The 19,689-nt window shown below is 40.6% G+C and overlaps 1 protein-coding gene across 2 annotated transcripts; it reads right to left on the bottom strand.

The window, feature by feature from the left end:
• Window positions 1-666: 666 nt before the first annotated feature.
• On the bottom strand, window positions 667-19,078 carry ap4b1 (adaptor related protein complex 4 subunit beta 1). Of its 2 annotated transcripts, none has more exons than XM_053425601.1 (14): window positions 18,986-19,078; window positions 18,188-18,323; window positions 15,869-16,093; window positions 15,656-15,786; window positions 14,221-14,368; window positions 12,282-12,567; window positions 10,960-11,058; window positions 9,622-9,733; window positions 9,100-9,183; window positions 8,842-8,945; window positions 6,631-6,838; window positions 6,233-6,547; window positions 3,489-3,641; window positions 667-1,301 (listed from the first exon to the last, which is right to left on the bottom strand). In XM_053425601.1, the coding sequence occupies exons 2-14, from the start codon at window positions 18,298-18,300 to the stop codon at window positions 808-810; spliced, it is 2,472 nt and encodes an 823-aa protein (XP_053281576.1). In that variant the 5' UTR covers window positions 18,301-18,323; window positions 18,986-19,078; the 3' UTR covers window positions 667-807. The 2 variants fall into 2 exon arrangements, with proteins under 2 accessions (XP_053281576.1, XP_053281577.1); XM_053425602.1 differs by having other exon boundaries at window positions 18,853-18,995.
• Window positions 19,079-19,689: the final 611 nt, after the last annotated feature.

Raw genomic sequence — 19,689 nt, 5'->3', positions numbered from 1 at the left:
TTCAAGGTATAGTTGGAAGAGGTTTGTTTTTAGTTTGCAGCGGGAAGATGTGTAAACTTTCTGACGTCCTGATGTCAATGGGGAGCTCTTTCCACCATTTAGGAGCCAGGAAAGGAAACAGGATTTTGGGGGCATATTCTCCTGATGTTGTGCAACATGAATCTAAAGGAACGTGTTGTTGGCAGTAAGGCAGAGTTGACTGTCACACCCTGAGACAAACCCCGACTTTATCTACATAGAGACATGTGTTTGAAGATAAACAACACTATCTCTCAGTCTCAAAGGCTGTTGATTTAGTGCCCCTATCAGGCCAAACCTGCACCTGAACTACATTTTTAAATCTGTTTACTATGGATTGACTGTGGAAATGCATCAAACTGGGGAGATTAACGTTCTTCATGCTCCCTTATTAGTCTTTTAAAGAGACCCCTCTCACATGAATTCAAATCTAGACACTACTTCTATATATGGACAAGCTTGAAAAAGAAGTACATACGGTCTCGCCACACATTTGCATATCTTTTGCCTATGATCTGTGTGTGTGATATCCTGTTTAAAAATGGGAAGTGCCCCAGTTAGTTAACTAAGGGCAATAAAAATCTCTTGAGCACACAATGATCTTTGTGACAGGTATGTAGGTGAAAGAAAATACACACAATACAAAAGTCACATATCTACAGTCTTGTTTACTGAGCAGGTGCAGACAGGGCCTCTTCTTCAGTTATGCTTAGAAAATGAGGGTGTTATGTTAGCATGTTTGGAAGGGTGTACAGAAACAACCATGATGTGCATATGTGTGATGTTTATTTAAGCTCTCTCCAAGGTCAGAGTGTGTAGTAGAGTGGTAAGGATGGAGAGAAACCCTTTCAGAGCTTTTTCATCTCTCGGTTGCTGTTTAAGAGTCACTTTAACTGCGTCTTGTCCGCTGTTTGTTCTTGTAATCTCTCTCCTACTCGACCCATTAGCTGTGGCTTCCTGTTCCTCTTTCATTTGCTCATCTTCCCTGTCCTCCACCAAAACATCTCCATCACCCTTTCCAGCTTTCTCATTTCCCTCTCCAGTGTACAGCAGCTCCCCCAGGATGAGCGTGCTGTGGGGGGTGTCAGCAGAGCGTGCTTGCTGGGTGTGTGTGTACAGGTAGACCCTCCAGGGGAGCGTGTTTGGTGGTGTAAAGGCCAGTGTCTGGATATTAACCAGCTGCATTGCTGCCTGAAGACTTTGCGGGGAACAGAGGAGTAACTCCGGACATCGGACACGTTCTTCCATGGACACACAATCCTCCCCCTTTATCTTCTCAGGACCTAGACACAACAAAAGCGGGAGCAATTACCAGAGGCTGTTAAATGTCAAGAAACATTGAATATACCACTGAGGTACAAAATATCTAATTATTAAATTTTTCACACTTAAAATATATAAACAAAACAGTATTTGTGAGATGAAAGGAAAGTGCTACTTCAACCCTTAAATAATATTGTTTATAACTGAAATGTATAAGTACAATTATATAATTCATTGTTTTTCACGATGGAATTTTTACTTTTTTATACCCCTTATCGAATGTAACGTTCCTTTTATTTCATAATGTGTTGAAGACAGCAGTAGTGACAACTGAAACACTGCTAACAGAGCTGGCCAGTTAGCTGCAGTTAGCAAAATAGCAAAACTATTTCTAAACGACTCAACTGCAGCAGTAAAGAAATACGAAGACAAAGAAACAAAGAAATCTTCAATTAATCTCCTCAAGGCTGCACATGCTACTTTGTTTGCCGTTTTTTTTTTATTACCCAACATCACGTTGAGGCAGTGACATGCTGCAATACCAAACGGGGTAAGCAGTGCTGAGCAGCCAAAGCTAAAAACAGACATCAACTGGTTGATATGACGGTGCGACATTTGTCTTTACATCTCAGAACAACATTCTGTGTAACCGCCCCCAGTGATTTTGCTTACGTTGATAAAATGAACTACAACTAAGGAGTTGCTTGCTGACCCGCCCAAATAAGCCACAGAGCCAGGCATATACCAGTTTTTCAGGTTAAAACCAGTATATTTGGACGAACAGCAACTCTAATTTTGGGTTTCCTGTTAGAAAGGGAGGTTTTATCATATATGGATTGAGAAGAGGTGGACCTGCACGTCATAGTATCTAGTTTCCCACATTTGGCTCAGTGAGAACTGGAGCCAGGCCATGGACTGCTACAAATTAAATACTACTTTAAAGATGTACATAATTAGTAAAACTATTCTTTGAATAATTCAAAGTGTCATTTAAAGTTGAAAGATAATTCAGACCTCAAGACCAGAGAAAGGACACTCATGAAAATGTGTCTCTCAGAGGAAGAGGGAAGAGGATAAGGAGCTAGCCAGTCAATCCTCCCGAGGGAGGTTGGTCTAGAGATTGGGAGGCCCATATTGAAATGGGCGATTACACTGGTAAAAAAGCTGGGGTTTGTCGAGAAAAGGCGTGAGCAGAAATTTTGATCTTCCTTTTCTCTATGCTCTCCCATTACATCCACTGCCCCGGTCTGGCTTGAGTGACAGCCTTTGCACATCTTGCTGCCTTTTCCTGATGCCGGATTTCCAGGAATACCAATTTTCGCCACTCTGCATGAGTTGTCTTGTTCCAGATGGGTCTACTCTGACCTAGGCCCAAACCTCTTCTTCCCCGTTGAATGTGGCACACAATGTGTGCATGCTCGAGTGCTGCTTTTGCCTGTTATGTTGCTTTTTTTGTGTCCATTTTGTCTCCTCCAGTGATGGTAAAGATATGTCTTGAGGCTCTTAAAGGGGTCACCTCCAGTCTTGTCTTGGTGCATTTAAACTCCTCTACAAGACTTGAGATTTTCAGTTCGAGGATGCCATGTGCGTACAGGCCGATGTTGTGTAAAAATCTTGGGACATTAAATTAAATAAGCTGATTACTGTTCATGTGTCTGATTTTATATAGTGTATACGTTTTAATGACCGACACAATCTACAGACCCAAGTTCACTTCTTAACTGCAACTCCCATGTCTAGATCAGTCAGAAAAGTTCTGACCTAGTTGTGACCACTGCTGTAGTTTATCTGAGGACTAAGAAGACGTTTCAACTCAGTCCATAGACTAAAGGACCACTGCCCCGCCCCGCTGACTGCTTCATAGCGCCAGTCACCTCATGTTAAACCCATTGCATTGAACACAACACTGCACTTTGTCTGGCAATTTAACATACACATTGTGAAGTCTGTTGAATGAACGGTTCCTAAGATAAGACACAAGTTTGTGGAATTAGTAAGTAGATGAATTGATGTGTTTTGAGCAGTGTTTTAGTGTAATACTGTAGGTGCTGAATGGCTCTACTTCTACAGACCTTTCGATAGATTCAACCTGTAATAAAGCATCATATATACATATATTCCACCAAGGAGAGTCGATGGGTTCATGAAGAAGAATCTCTAAGATGTGTGGTTATTGCTTACACATTAACCTCTTGCCATTTGAATACCTTGCTCAGCATGCAAAACCTGCTGCTGCAGCCACAGCCCCTCAAACTCCTCTGGGCTGAGAATCGGTGAGAGGGACAAACTGAGTGGGACGGCAACGCTGGAAGACAGGACATCAGCGGAGGAATCCACACGCTCAATGGCACTGTCTGAGCCTGGAGAGGACAAGAGAGGACAAAGAGGAAGGAAGGGGCGAAGATTGGGGGGGGGGGGGTGGAAAGGAAAGTAGAAGGATAAGTGTAAACAACAGGGAGCAAAATGGTGAACAGAAGGACAGAGATTGAGGATGAGGGTTAAAGTGGTAGTTGGGATGATTGCCAGGGGAAGAGACTTGTGATAAAAAATGGCACTGCATTTCCAGAAATGGACAGTAATTGTGTAAAACCAAAACTCTCTCAGACTTTGACCAAAATAGAGTTTAGTTAGTATACAAGCTACATCCAATTGGACCTATTTAAATTGGTCTAAAGATATTTGTGACTCGCTGACTCTCAGTTGTTCCACTGCAGTGGCTTCAGAAAGTCTCCACAGCTGCACGTAACCTCATATTATAAGAATTTTATTGTATTAAAAAAATATATATTTATAGTCCAGTTATTTGACATATTGATAAAAACCAGAACAGATAATAATCGTAATCTGAGATTAAAGCCAAAAGACTTCCCCTGACTTCTCTAGTGTCAGCACTAGATAAAAGATTGAATTTATCCAGTGAAATATCTCAAAAATAATAAGATGGAAAGCCATGATATTTGGTATGAGCATTCATGTCTAAGTTGAATTTGTATTACTGAGGCCACAGATATGACAGGATCACTTTTCTTATCGAGAGAGAATCAAAGCAAACAGGATGCACTTGAGTTCAGCTTGGAGTGTAGAAGCAAAGGTTCTGAGCAAAAGCAGGTTTTTACTGCAACATTTTTGGTTAAATTGTGTAGAATTAATGTTAGAAATTAAAATTTAACAATTTAAATTACAATTGTAACAGCATTAGGTGTGAAAAGACCTTGTGAGGGCATTTTGCTAAATGTCTCTAGTTCATATCCATACAGGACATAATCATTGAAAACACGATTACAGTAACAACACATCAATTTTGGCTTGAACACAGAGCTTTCATGGCTCTCCACCTGCACTTCTCTTCATGCTGTTAACATACTTATCAACCACCATTATTCAGTAATCACACAGCAATTTAATTAAACAACCGACAGCAACATTTACTGGTGTGGTTTGCTTGTAAACGAAATCCATCCTTCGAATATTCTGAATGAAGCAGTTGATGACACGATCACACGAAGAGTACAATGAACTATAGATCATGTCATAGCTATACCACTACTGATTTACATTACATCCAGTTGGTTGTACATTGTGGGGAAATTATTCCTGTTTATAGTGTCAAGTGACAGTTAGCAAGGAAATTGAATGCAAGACAGTAAACTAACTTCAACTGCTATTCTATAATGCAATAATGGCACCAAGACTAAATATCCCATGTGGAGGTGAAGAAGGAGCCAACACTCCCACTGACTCTGATTAGAATCTGATTTGATGTTATATATCAGTCCTTGTGTAATCCATAAGCCACAAATTCACCCTCCTATACACATTTTTATTTGTCTTATCGTGGTTTTGTATATACTAATCCATTTGTCAATTCAGGATTCAGCCACTCCCCCCTGCTCTGCACTTCCTCGTTCCACATATTCCATTACCTGCTCCACCCACAGACAAACCTGCCTTCCATCAAATCATTACCTCCCCAGTATATCTACCTGCCTGTTTCCTTTGTTATCTGTCAGATCTTTTAGTGTTTTTCCCCCTAGCGTTCCAGCGTATCCCTGTTTTGCCTGATCTTCAACTTGACCTGCCTTCTCGTCCCTGGAAGCCCTTTTGCCTGCTCCTTTTCGGATTTGTTTGTTACCTGACTGACTGCCTGGCTTCTGACCCCTGCTTCGTTATTAAACCAAGAACTTTGCCTAAATCCAAGACTGCTTCATTGTTGTGCTTTTGGGTTCACGCCTGCCACTTTGCCCACCCTGACATATATAAAAGAGTTCCTTACACCGTAGTGTCCCAATAGATCATTTAGCACTGAGCACTTATCTCACTCACTCTCGATCTCTCTGCCCTCTGCCCATTTATTTAACATGTCTATAACTTTGTGTTTTTTCTCTTTCATAGTCTGTTCTCTCACTCTCTCTCTAATAACATCCTTAAATCTATAAATAAGTCGGACATAGCTAAAATATGACGGTTACACAATGGTTCCTTGTCTCTCTCTCTCTCCCCCCTCTTTTTCACACATCTCTTCCTTCTTCCTCATTTTTTCTCCATTCACCCAAACCGGTCCAGGCTGCCCGACTAGACTAAAGGTTTTTCCAGTAAATGAGGAAGTTATTTCCCTCCACAGTTGCCAATTTGCTGCTCGTTGTGAGAGCTGTTGTATATAATAATATTGCAAGGTCTCGATCTTACTATGTAAAAGGGCTTGAGATAATGTATTTTGTGATTTAGTACTAAACGTATAAAATTGGATTTTAATATTGAAAGAGGACTTTCCATAAGCACATAGCAGCAGTGGGGAAAAAATACACATTAGTCAGTCATTCTGTTGACAAGCCTGTGATAAGTGACGGTTTTTGCCGATAGTCTTGTGTTAATATGATGATTTTTGAGAGATCTCTGCAAAAATACTTGAGTAACGCCCTTAAGAGCTGGCACTACAAACGTCCTCACTCACCTGCATGAACCTCCTCACCATGGCTACAGTTCAGTGTTTCTGAGAAGTTAGTGTTGGACTTGGGGTCAAAGGTCACATGTTCAGGGCTTCCTCTGCTGGGTAAGTCTGTATCTACGGCGCCCTGCCTGAGAGGCTCCAGGGTGTTAAAGTTGCAGGCCCACTGGCTGATGGGCTCTGCAGGGCGGCCAATCAGAACTCCAAGGGAAGGGTCTGACCTCCGACCCTGGAGGACCTTTCTTGTTTCTTCTATCCCACAATGCAACAGACGGTAATAGAGGAGTGCCTGGTCACGTACACACATGTCTGTCTCCTCCTCTGCAAAAACACAAAAAACTGTTAACATTGATATCTCTCAATTCCCCAACCTTTTACAATATCAAACACACACACACACGCACCTATGCAGTAGTGCAGCAGTCTTCCAAGCATGTCTTGTGTCTCTGCAGGCCGACACAAAAACAACCTCACGGTGGCCACCAGCAATTCCATCTTGACTCCCAAAGAGGCCTCACTCCTCACTCCGTCGATGAACACCTCCAATGTGTAGGGGGCGCTGGAGATTCGCTCCCCGTACACACCGAGCAACCACAGCAAGGCCTGCCTGCCCTAATGGAGGATAAGGAGAATGAGCAGAGGCCCTGAACACCCACTGGGGTGTTGTGAGTGACCCTGGTTGATCGCAGATTAAAAGGTTCCTTTGTAGAGTGTTTGATCAATTGTTGTGAGATTGGTGATTTGTGCAAATTTCTGTGGGTGAAAAAGTCCTGTACCAATTGTGCGGATATCCTTCATGTCTGACAATGGCTTTCGGGGAAGGTTGCGGTCTGGGTCAGGGAAGAACCCAATGAATTTTGGCGCAGATTTCAGGGTATGGATGCTGAATTATTTTTCATTTTATTTAACTTTATAATCTGCAATTTCTCAGAGAATAATTCAAGGATCATTGTTATAAAAAAATCTGGCATGTTTAGGGGTCTGATATTAAGAGTTCCAAAGTTTCAACAAAAAATGTGGATATTGTGGATGGATGGAAGGTGGTTTCATCGGCAGTAAAAGAGGACTGCTGGTAAGAACATATGGATCTAAACAATGTTTGTTCCATATTATCTAATAATAATAATGACATAGTTAAATGTTATATATCAAATATAGAAACATATTAGGCCTTAAGGATACACACAGAACTACAACTACACAATAAGGTCAGAAACACATTGACCTGCTTATCCTTTGTTTCCTGTCAGAAGCAACAAATTACTCATGAGGAGTAACCAGTCTTCTCTAAGATAAGTTGTGCATTTATTGTTAAGTGTAGTCTGTTAAAAAACTAAATAGAGCATAAGAGGGTTAACGCTGGGGTATGCTTCATTTGAACAGGTTAGTACAAAGGCAAAGCTCCTGGATGGTTCCAAACGGCAGCTAACGTAGGCAGGACAACAAGCAAAGCACCGAAAACAATGGGACAAAAGTACATGTTTACAGAGTCTCTCTATGAAGGCATAGCACTCAGCTGTACATACAAGAGACTGACAGTTATACTAGTCACTAGTTTTATGAAGAATAAAAAGTTTTTATGAGAAGGTCAAACTTCCACCTCCATGCTCCTGGCCTATCACGGCATAACGTGGGCGAACTTGTTGGACTGTCAGCCTAGAAACTTGTGAATTGTGACATCAGAGAGGCGGGAGGGAGGTGTATGGATGGAGCTTGTGAAATTTATTCTGAAGCCTGTAGTGGTTGTATCACCCTTTGTTTGCCTGCAACCAAACTCTGCAGGTTAAGTTTGTTTATGTAAATATTAAGCGGAGAATCTTGAACAAACAATGTGTGTCTTATCCTCCCAAAGAGAGAGGGGCCATGAAACAGTAACTGATCCAGCTGGCAGGAAGTAAACCCTGGACTCTCTGCTCAGGGCCGAGTTACTCAGTAAAGTATAAATGTTAATTAGTCACTTTTAAGTTGTTCTCTTTTAATCTATTTCTGCCGGCGGCCAATGGCAGACAAACAACAGAAATAGAAGCATGAAAATGCTAGAGACGGTTTGCTCGCACAGATCATCTCATAATTACACCACAGAAAGGAAATGTTGACATGTAAATATCAGTCTTCGTGCAGGCTCCCACACCTTAGTCTGGTTTCTCTCTTAGACTTGTCCAACTCAAAGGTCACACATTGAAACCAGATTATACATTTTTTTGCATCCGTTCAACGGAAACTTTCACTCTCACTCTGACATTTGCATTCAAACATACACCTCCTCCTGGAGAAACTGTGGAGGATCTCAAGAGTTCAGTGTATGTCTATTAATGCTGAAACTTTTATATATTTATGTTTGTGTAAAAGGTTTTGCTTATTTATTATTGTTCAATTGTAATTTTTCTCGTTTGCTTCTGTTACTGTGTATTTTAATTTAACATAGCATCCATCACTATTTGTATATTTGTTGAGAGTTGAGTGTCAGTGTGGAGCTAATGCGTCAGATAGCTTTAAAAAGCCAGCATGAAAACATGGAGCCCCTTATGATATTTGGCGCAAGATAATTACATCTTTTTGTGTGTGTATGTGTGTTTGTGTGTCAATTGTGTAAATGATTGCAGGGTGTAACTGACCTGGCTATCCTGCAGCGTCTCCTCACACCCCTCGACAGCCAAACACACTGTGTCGCTACACTGTGGACAAACCCAGACCAGGTCGCGCATTGTCTGCACCACAGCTGACGAGTGTGGTTGAGATGACGATGGAAAAAGAAAAAACAAGAGCTGACAACTGTGAATAATAGAATTGTCTTTTCTGTCTGTAATGTGAATTACTAAAATACTATAGTTTGTGTGTAATGTGCACGTGGGGCAGGGTGAAACAAGCTCTACCAGAAGTGATGTGCTCTTGTTTGAGCCCGAGCAGCTCAATAAGGATTTCCAGACATCTGTCGCTGTAGCTCCGACCAATACGACCTGCACCCAGTCCACACAAGATAACACAGGCCATAAGTGGGGCTGACTTTATACAGTGATGCCACATTAGAGAGAGAACACAACACACTAGCACTGCACATCTCAGCGCTCTGAATGCTGAACATGTCAAATATATTCATACCAGACTTTATGTCTAAACTGGGGGTGCCAAACATTTTCCTTATTGTACTCTGGTTACTATTAAACAAATGTGATGAAGACAACGTGGACCGTTGCATTATAGGGAAGAGGTGTTAGAAATGAAAGGAATGAAGAGAACCACTGAACAGGGCCAGGTCATATCGCCATAGAAACATACACTCTGACTCATTACATAACATTACATTTCATTTAGCTGACGCTTTTATCCAAAGCTACTTACAATAAGTGCATTCAACCATGAGGGTACAAACAGTGTGTATGTGTGAGTGTGTTTACCTATGGCTGAAATGGCAGCCTGGGCAGTATCAGTGTTGACATCAGTGCAATATCCTCTCAACTCATCCAGTAACATCACTATATTCTCGTCATTCACCAGCTCCACCAGCACCTGCAAACACAGCAGCACTAGCTTTTATATTGCTCATACAATAAATAATTACTGTGTGCTAACTGGAGACACTGCAGTGATTTAGGTCATAAAGTGGGAGGTCAAACTCAGGGCAGCAGTGGCACTGACATCCAGAGCCTTTGATATGGATCCAGTTTTCTACCTGTTCGAAAACATCTTAAGCTCTTCACCACTTGACTTAACTATCCAGGGGTGTAATAACACATACATAGAGAATTTCTAACCATGTCACTGTACACGAGATGCATATACCTTTGTTCCATATACACACATCTGCTCACACACCACTTCCCTTCCAGACTCTCTCTGTGCTTCACGTCGACCTTTCAATCATTAATTCCTCCTGTTTTTGTTTCGGAGACTGTCTATGCCCTGTTTTGCGGCCTTGTTCTGTTTTTTTCTACTTTGTGCTTGTGTCTATTTTGTGAATTTTGCTTGTGGATGCCCTGCAACCTTTGCATTACTGACTGCCTTCCTGTGTCTGACCTATGCTTGGATTAAAACTGAGACTGTTGATTTGAACTTTGCGTTTTGCCTGATTCCTCCATGTGAGTCTCTGCTCTTGCTCCTATCATCACAGCATCACTGCGCGAGTAAAACAATTTAAGTCAGCTAACTGAATTAAGAAATTAACAAAGAAACAGTCTGCTTTGATTCCTGACTTGTCCTCTTTTTATGTTTTTCTTTGAAGGGGTCATCTAAAGCAAGTCCCCCCTCTTTCATCCACATCTCTGTACATTAAAGTGCTGCATAAACTGTAGACTTTCCCACCTTGGTCTGTGTATCAATGATGACGTAGCATAACAATCAGTCACAACAGCCCAATCAGGAAGCTCACTGTTTAAATTCACATTCACTCGTCTTGTTTTGTCTGTAATGTGTTGATGTGAAAATGAAAACAATATTTGTTTTCCCCCTCGGTCCAAAAGAAATGAAACGACCTGTGTGGAAAAACCAACGGAATCACACATTTTGCTGCATTTTACATGGGAGTAGTCAGTTATGTAGATGTTTATGGTATTGTTTATCTAAACTTTTATTTTGTTGACTTTTAGTTGTATACAATGTAACTATGGTTACAGCATACACAAAACCTGAAAACACCAGCATAACTGTACTGTGATAAAAGGAGTAGAACAGAATGTAGAATAAAAAATGAAAGAGGTCACAGTGAAGATCTACTGAAGAAACCAAACAGTCATTACCTGCATCTTCCTTTGCTTGATGTAGGCAGGCTCAGCATAGCCACAAAAGAAACGTTTGTAGTGTGCCCCCATCAGGCCAGGGAGAGAACGCAACAGCAGCTAGAGGAGGACAAAATCACAATTCTCAAAATGTATCCACACCCATCTGACATGAGTTTTCCACTAACAAAGAATTAACTCTTGAATAATGTTAATACTGTTTATATCTCAAAAATCCAGTCACTCCCACCAAACACACGAACACAAAAGATAAAGCTTTCTCAAAACATGTTATGCATGGTGGATGGTGCGTCTTCACTCCTCCCACTACAACAAAACGAAGCCAAAATATCCCGGGTAGTCTGCAGTGCACAGTGAGTTATCGTCCAGGAGAGAGGTCCCTCTGAAATACATGCTTGACCAATAGTGAGTCAGTCTCAGCTGTCAAACATAATGCCTTAAATAGAATTAAACCCCAATTTACAGAATAAAGACCACTTGAACATACATTAGTGGGATAAAACTACCTAAAATCACATCTTTCGAAAAACTATTTATCTTCTATCTATCTGGCCCATGTCCCATATCTGTTGGAGAGCAGGCATCCATATCTCTCCCTCTCTCTCTCTCTTTCTCTCTCTATATATATATAAATATATATTGGTTTTTTTTATAGTGGGAGGAGGTGAAGGCACATGATCCATCTTTATTTACAGTAATTGATTTCCATAGGTATATAGGTACATGTTAACTTAAGGTATACATATCTCTGAATGGATCGTTGGTCGTTGATGTCATGTTTGAAATAGCAAGGTTCTACATTGCAATTGTGATGATTTGGTGTTTTTCTTTGTTTTGTGTAACAGTAAATTTTGCGTCTTTCTGACGTTATACAAAACTATTCATTAACTTCCATCAAGCCAACTTTGAGGGTCGATTAATCAAGATAATATCTAGGAGATTTATTGATGATCAATACACAATAAATATCATTAAGGCAGCCTTATATAGCTGCATACATACAGTATGTGTATATATAATATATATCCGGCCGAACATTGGGTGAATTATTATGTTCCTCCAATATTAAGTATTTGTGTGAGAGCCGTACAGACAGAGCGGTACATTCATTATCATTTAATTATATAATATATTATTTTGATATTTGATTTACCTATTCATTGGTCTTTGTTCTTGTAATTTATCTTCTTTTTGGTTCATACCATGTTTTCCATTATGTATAAAATGTGTCAGTAGAATTGTACAGTATTGAATACTGCTTTAATATCATGTGTAGATCCTGTTGAACCCTCTTCCTCCAAACTTGAATCATTAACCCTCACCTGTATGTGGCAGATGGCAGTGAACCTCATCTCTCTGGAAACGCTCCCACAGGTTGCCAGCAGAGGTCCTCGTACTCGCTCCAGGGCCGCCTGACTGACAGCCGGTAGGGCTGAGCAGAGGCTCAGGAAGAGGCTCAGGGTGGCAGCCATGACTGGAGGGTAGGGGCTGACCAGGGATGTGTCCAGCAGGGACAGGATGTCGAAGAGCTCGTCGTCTGACTGAGGCCGGTAGCGCTGGAGGACTCTCAGCACCTCGCACTGACCCCAAATGTCACACTCCTTCAGCCTGGGAGAAGAGACGCACACACACAGTCAGATCACTTTGTCAATGCGAAGATTATGAAGCTACAGGAGTGACAGCTCCCAGCAAAGAAAGAGTCCAGCATATAACCAGAACATAATAGTCGCCCTCCTCTTTCTCTGACCTCTGGTCTCTAACCTGTCTCTAACTTGGAAGGGCCCGGTTCATGGCCAGGGTCGAGGGCCAGATTGAACCCCCCGCTCCTCCAATGTGCATTTTCTGGTCTCTCTTCTCTCCTTCTCCTCTCCTTTCTCCCTCATTGCTCTCCTTTAAACCTGCTGGTTATGACAGATGAATTGTGGGAACTGTCAGGTTTCACTCAATGTTATAGGGTCTTGAACTTACTCTGTCAAGTGCTTTAAAATCATGTATGCTGTGATGAGGAATTAAACAAAGGAAATTAAATTGAATCTATATATACTGCTCAAAAAAATTAAGGGAACACTTAAAGATCTTGATGAACGAAGTATTTAAGTTGAAAATATTTACTGATGTACATTGTATAATTTGTGACGTATATAAATGAAATAACAACGGTCAATGGAAACCAAAATCCTCTACAGGGCTGGATTCAAAACAAGCGTCGGATGTACAGATGATGACGTCCCATAGGCGCTGAATTTGATTTAGGTCAGGGGAACATGAGGGCCAGTCAATGCCTTGTCATTCAGGAACCGCCTAAACCAGGGCTTTTCAACCGGGGGTCCGCGACGGCATTGCAGGGGGTCCGCGAAATTCGCTTTGATATTTCAACACATTTCTAAATTACTCTTGAATATCGTGAAAAGTATCTAAAATAAGAAAAATATGTCTAAAATAATATAAAGGTGATGAGGGGAACCTTGAAACCGGCTTGGGCCTAGAAACCGCCAGTAGTTTCCCCCTGTGCATGCGTGTTAAAGTAGATGTAGAAGAGCGGTTGAGCTAGGTAGAAAAACTCTCAGGAGGTCTTGGAGATGTAGTTTGTATGATGGGAATTTTAATTTTCCCAAAAAGAAGGCCCAAAAAGGCAGAATTAATAATGAAAATATTATATAAAACAAAAGAGTGAAAAACAAATACTTTGTAATAGGAAAAATAAATTGGCATAATAGCCAAAAACAATTAATTGGCATAATAGCCAAAACAATTAATTGCAATAACAGTCAACTTTACCACGTTCGCTGGTTGAGAAACAATTTCTTAGGAGAGCTCTAAGACTTACATCTATCCAGTAGCAGTTCTCCCAACAGAATGAATAAACACACTTAAATCGGGCCTAAGCACGCCCCTACAATTGGCACAAACCATGATTGTTATTGATCACCGTTTCTTTAACGTTCCCTCAACATGTCAGCTACATGTCTGTACATTTAAGTCATGAATGTTATATATTGATGAACAAATGCTTCTGAGATGCAGTACAACATTTTAATTATGTTTTCAATTCTTAAGCACTGAAATTCAACCGTTTTTGTTGTTTTTTACACAGTTTTTTCTAAATTTGTGTGAGGTTTTTAAGTAGATATATCTAGATTTGTTTGAGGTTTTTAAATAAAACCAACATGGAAAACCAAATGTTTACCTGCCTTCTTTTTTATATTTTGATAGTCATTGTTATGACAACAGGTTTCTGTCACCTTCTGATTATTGGCCCACCTGTTAAGGAGGTGATGTGTGATAGGTTTGTTGATAGCGACTCCCCCCTCCTCCTTCAGGATCTCCTCCAGGGCTCGGAGGCAATTCACCATCACCACCGGGTCTGGGTCCCTCAGCAGACTGTACAGCTCGTTCACCACCGCAGCATCTGGAAGAACCAAGAATAAGAGGTTGGTTTCTAAATATGCAAAAGAGTGTGACAAACATAATCAGGCATGGACACATCAACAGTAATTGAAGGTAGAGGTGGGTTGAAGATGATTTCATTCATCACATAATCTGGACAGGATTAGAAAACACAATTGCTATCATCAGCCCCTTCCTTTTCCAAAGCATTGTTTAATTACGGATTGCTTATAGTAATTGATTTTTTATGTTCCACACATTCTTCCTTTTATCAAAATCTGCCATATACATTACCCACAATGCAGTGTTCAGTTTATTTCTATTCACACACCCCGAGATTTCTTTACTTTTCAAACTTTTAGTCTTCAGACCCAAACAACTCTGATTCAAGTGACATCACTCAAGGGGAGATCAGAGCAGCAGAAGTTTGTGAGGAGTACAAGCTGCACCTGTATCCACTCTCTTAATATTTTAACGTTTATTTATATTTATCTAACTATCAATATATACTAAATCAAAACTCACTTAACAAACCAAACTAACTAAAAACCCTGCTGGCTGAGGGCCTAAAGAGAAAGAGAGATAACTGATGTGTCCAGCACTCAGAGTGTTTAATCACACTGATTATCCTTTAGAGTGCACCAGACCTAAGAGAGAACACTTCTCAGTTTTTACCCATGCAAGTTTGATGATAAGATACAATGAGCAACAGAGAATTAGAGGGAAATTAAGTAAAATATTCATGAAAAGGGACAACAGGATTAATTCTGTAGAATATAGTGTCATTTTATAGTAGTTTGACTTTAAACTACACTTAGTCTTCGCCCAAACCCAGCTGCTGTGTCTTGAAGAAATCCTCTTATTCGCATATGATCTCATTGCATAAGAGGTTTCAGGTCCTTCTCATCTCTTTGTGTCCAAAACTATCCAACACCATATTAAAATGTAGGATTCTGACCAGATCAGTAGACACTCAGAGCTCACTCTGGGCACATTGAACATTTTCACTCATTACCTTAACAGCCTGTGCAGACAAAAACCTCACTTCATATTCATCTCTTCATCAGCACTCATTCTGGTTTGTATTCTAACCCCCCCACATACATGCATCTCACAATGACGTTGATTTGAAAGCTGTCTTTAAAAAGATTTGTTCATGTTAGTGTCGTCTAATAACCATGATAGAGGCAACAAGTTGACCTGTGTCTGTTTCACAAAATGTCTCTCAATACTAAAACCTGCTGGAGCCCATAATCGGTGGCTGAATGACGGTGACAGACAGAGACAGTAAAGTTGTCCTCCACCCTACCTATCTCAGAGTTGGTTTGGAGATTGTGTAGCTTGGCCCAGCCAAGCACAGCCACCCGCCGAACACAAGCTGCTCTGTCCCTCAGTCCTGCTGTCAGTGGCTGCTCCACGTACTCCACCAGACTGGGTAACCTGGAATGCACAGACACACAATCAGAAGGCCAACAGGCTGATGTAATGAGATGCACTAATGTTGATGTGTGTAGCACCTCACCTGAGATTGGTCATGTTCCTCAGGGCCAGGCTGCGGACCATGGGGTTGGGATCCTGACAGTCTTTCCTAAGTGTGTTGATGACCAGCAGAGACAGCTCTGGGTTTAAAGCGGCATAGGAACACAGGAAGACATAGACCAGTTTCTTCTGGACAATGTCTACTGTGGCACATGCTTTGACCATTTCGCTGAACAGGCCGGATACATCCACACCCTGCGACATTGCCCTGAGACAGAGAAAGGGAAGTGGGAATAAAATGAGTAGTGTGTTTGTGTGTTTGCACCAAAGAATATAGAAAATGTGACACTGATAGAAAAGATTAAAAAAAAACATTTACAGGACAGAAAAAGGACAATGTGCTTTGTTAGTCTTCCACTTCATAACTACGAAGAAGCCCACAGGCTTTGAATTAAACAGTGTAAGCACCAGTAAAAAGACAACCAGACTCCCCTGTTAACCCTTAAGGTAATTATGGTGTGGACATCTAGATACCTCAAGATATGAACTTACCAAATCCAAGGTACTCTTTTCTGAAAGAGAAGATGACGGACCTCTGCATATATATGAAAGGTGCATTTGAAATAGAAATAAAATGTCTTTTAAAATGGGAATGCAGAAATTGAAGAAAAAAAACACTTGACATCATAAGAGTGGAATATAATGTGAAAGATAAACTAAAAGGACTGCCCTCCACTAAAGGGAGACTTGAGCTATCATGTCTCATACAGTATAATTTTTACTGTGCGTTAGATATTTTGACAAATTCTGAGGTAATCAGTGAGTGCAGAGTTTCTCCAGCCAGCTCCATGGTAAAAACTTGAAATGACCCGATATGCCCTTGTGAGTAAACAGCAGGAAATTCTGCCTAGGATTCACTCTGAACGATTGCTGTGTTAATGATGTTTCTTAGACAGACAAAATATCAGATAAAAGCGGAGTCATGCAAGTTGAAGACGCTGACGAAGATGTGAAGAGAGCTATTACATGACAAGGGCCGTTGCCGGTGTCCATTTGCTGTAAACAAAAACATTGCACTGCTCATGTGTGAAAGGCAAACTCCGTTTTGAATTCTACGGACATCACCGTTTTAATGTCTCTGAAAACGGTGTGCAAAAGGATTCTCTTGAGAATGTTCACGAGGCAAAAAATGATTTTGTGAGCTCGCAGTGACTTTGAGCTTTGACTTCATGAGAATGTTTGTGTCAGATATAATGAAAATTGTCAATGTGTGTTGTCCTGTTATAGCACTTTCTCAGTACCATGATGTCATTATGACCTTGACCTTTGACCTTCAATCAAGACATTTCTTTGTAAGGTTCTTGAGATATTATTTTCACAAGAAGGAAAAGACTGGACATCCCAAAAACATAATACCACTAGCCACTGGCTGTCACCATCGTGGGCGCTAAAAAATAACAGGGGAGGGACAGTCAGTAGGGGCCGAACAACAATTTTCGGGCGTAGTTACACCAAACAGATAAAGCTCAACATGCAGATACAATGGTAAGGAAGAGCATGTTACAATATATTGTATCAACAATTATTCATACGAATGCACTAAGTAAACATTAACAGTGTTCGTATACATGTGCATTTTTCAAACCACTTTCAACAGCAACTACCTCAAAAGAGTTCTTTTCCAATCTGGATCAGACCTGTACAACTTTCAGGAGGAACTTTGGACCATTCGATCTACAGACCTGCTTCAGCTTAGACATCTGTCTTTAATGGGTGAAGTTCAGGGTCTAGGGCCGAGACCCGGTCACTCCACAAGATTAGATCATTAGATTTACTTCGATGTTTAGGGTAATTTTTCTGCTGCATCACCCAACTTATACTCATCCTCAGCTGGCAGTCAGCCCCCCTTACACTGTCCTATAGTCCTTTGCTCTTTGGCAAACTTCAGGTGCAGTGATGTTTTTTGGGAGAGCAGCTGCTTCCACTGTCCATAATGTATAACCTCAAGAAGGGCGATATTGATCAGCCCCAGTGTTTTAGCCTTTAGCTGATACTCTGGGCAGTTTTTCTACCTCACTGATCCGAGTGCCGACTTCTAGGGAGTTTAGTTGAAGACATTTTTCTCAAACCTCAACCTTACTATGTAAAGTGCCTTGAGATCTGTTGTTGATTTCATTAGCCAAGGGGTTCGCATGCATTAGACAACCTACACTGTGAAGTTTTGAATAGTGTGTTTAGTGTGGACAAGAATGATACAATTAGTTGTGTGTTGTTACTTTAAACCGATTGAGTTTTTTTAAGATTCAGATGAAGATTTGACCATAATTTAAGACAGATTTATACACATATGTCCGTCAGCTACCTGATGACTTTGAGGATGGTGTTCCTGTATCGCAGCTGGTCAGACTGAACGTTGGGGTTGGAAAGAGCTCTCTTCAGCTCCCTCACCGTGTCTTCACTGCCCAAATAAGGCATGGTTGCCACAGACAGCCCGCACACTAACAAAGAAAACACACAGTGCTTGAAATTAGATCACACACAACATTAAACTTTAGTTCACTTAACAAAAAACAACTAGAGAGCCATTTGACATTTGATTGACATGAAGACATTATCATTTCAAAGGTTCATACAAAATAATTAAAAGCACAGAAGTATAAGTCAGCCTTTTATCAAAGTTATAACCTACCTTGACCTTCTATGTAAAGTGCCTTGAAATAATGTATTTTATGATTCGGCGCTATACAATTAAAATGGAATTGAGAGTAATTCTGGATTTTATCACAAATATTACAAACCTAAATAGAACAAATAAGTCAGGCAGACAATAAATGAGGCTCTTATCAGAGACCAGAAGAGAATACACCAAACTATCCAAAGTCAGGTTTCTATCCTTAATATTAATTATACTTTTTGTGGTATTTAATGTTAAAACATATTCTATTTAGTAAAGTGAATACTAGAGACCAGAGTCAGGCTTTATCGGAATTATTAATGATATAATGAGAGTAAGTCAGGCTCACACACCAGAGGAGAAAAAGCCAGGCTTTTGTCGTGCAAATCAGAGGCAAGGTTATCGTTTCAACGTGATAAACCTAAAAGGCACTTCCTGCACATCACTATTGTAAACTCAATCATGTGTTACTTCTACGAACATTACCGTTCAATACATCAGAAACGGGACGTGCTAGGTTGACTGGTTTGTTTACACAGCGCGCTCACTTCCGTATTTCTTCTTCTTCTGCAACATGCCTCTGTATGTTGCCGCATACTGCCTTCGGCTGGTTAAAATGGGAATAACACTCCATCATTCACCAACACAAGAGTCGCGTATCCTTTACAGGGGACATATTATGGAAATTCCACTTTTGTAGTGCTTCCACACGTTAATTTGGGTATCTGGCATGTCTACCGTACCGGGTCACTGAAAACAGGTCAATCTGAGGCTGTTTTCAGTATTGCCAACTCCTGAGTAAGGAAAGTAGCTATTGGCTGTCCTAAAAGTTGCTAGATGCCGCTAAATGACGTCATCGCCTAATTTGCATAATGTATGATCGCTATAGGACGGACAGAAAGTGAGAAAAAAACAGCCTAAATATGTTTAGAGCATAAAACAAGCTTTCTTCTAAAGAAGCGTATTACATTCACTTCACAAAAAAATTATTCAGTTTTTCTGGGATAATTATCTCGGAAATTCCGAGACAAATGCCCAAAAAAATTAAAAGTAAAAGTGAATGCAATACACTTCCGTATTCTTCTGTTGATTCTTTTATTTTTTTTATCTTGCCATTGAAATAGGCCATAACTTCTCAAAATAACTTCATGACTTTAATGACTCCGCAGGATAATGTGCGCCGATGTGCG

The sequence above is a fragment of the Pleuronectes platessa genome, chromosome 6 (genome assembly GCF_947347685.1).
Source record: "Pleuronectes platessa chromosome 6, fPlePla1.1, whole genome shotgun sequence".
Taxonomy (NCBI): domain Eukaryota; kingdom Metazoa; phylum Chordata; class Actinopteri; order Pleuronectiformes; family Pleuronectidae; genus Pleuronectes; species Pleuronectes platessa.
The sequence above is the reverse complement of the archived record's forward strand: the minus strand, read 5'-3'. Positions and strand labels throughout refer to the sequence as shown.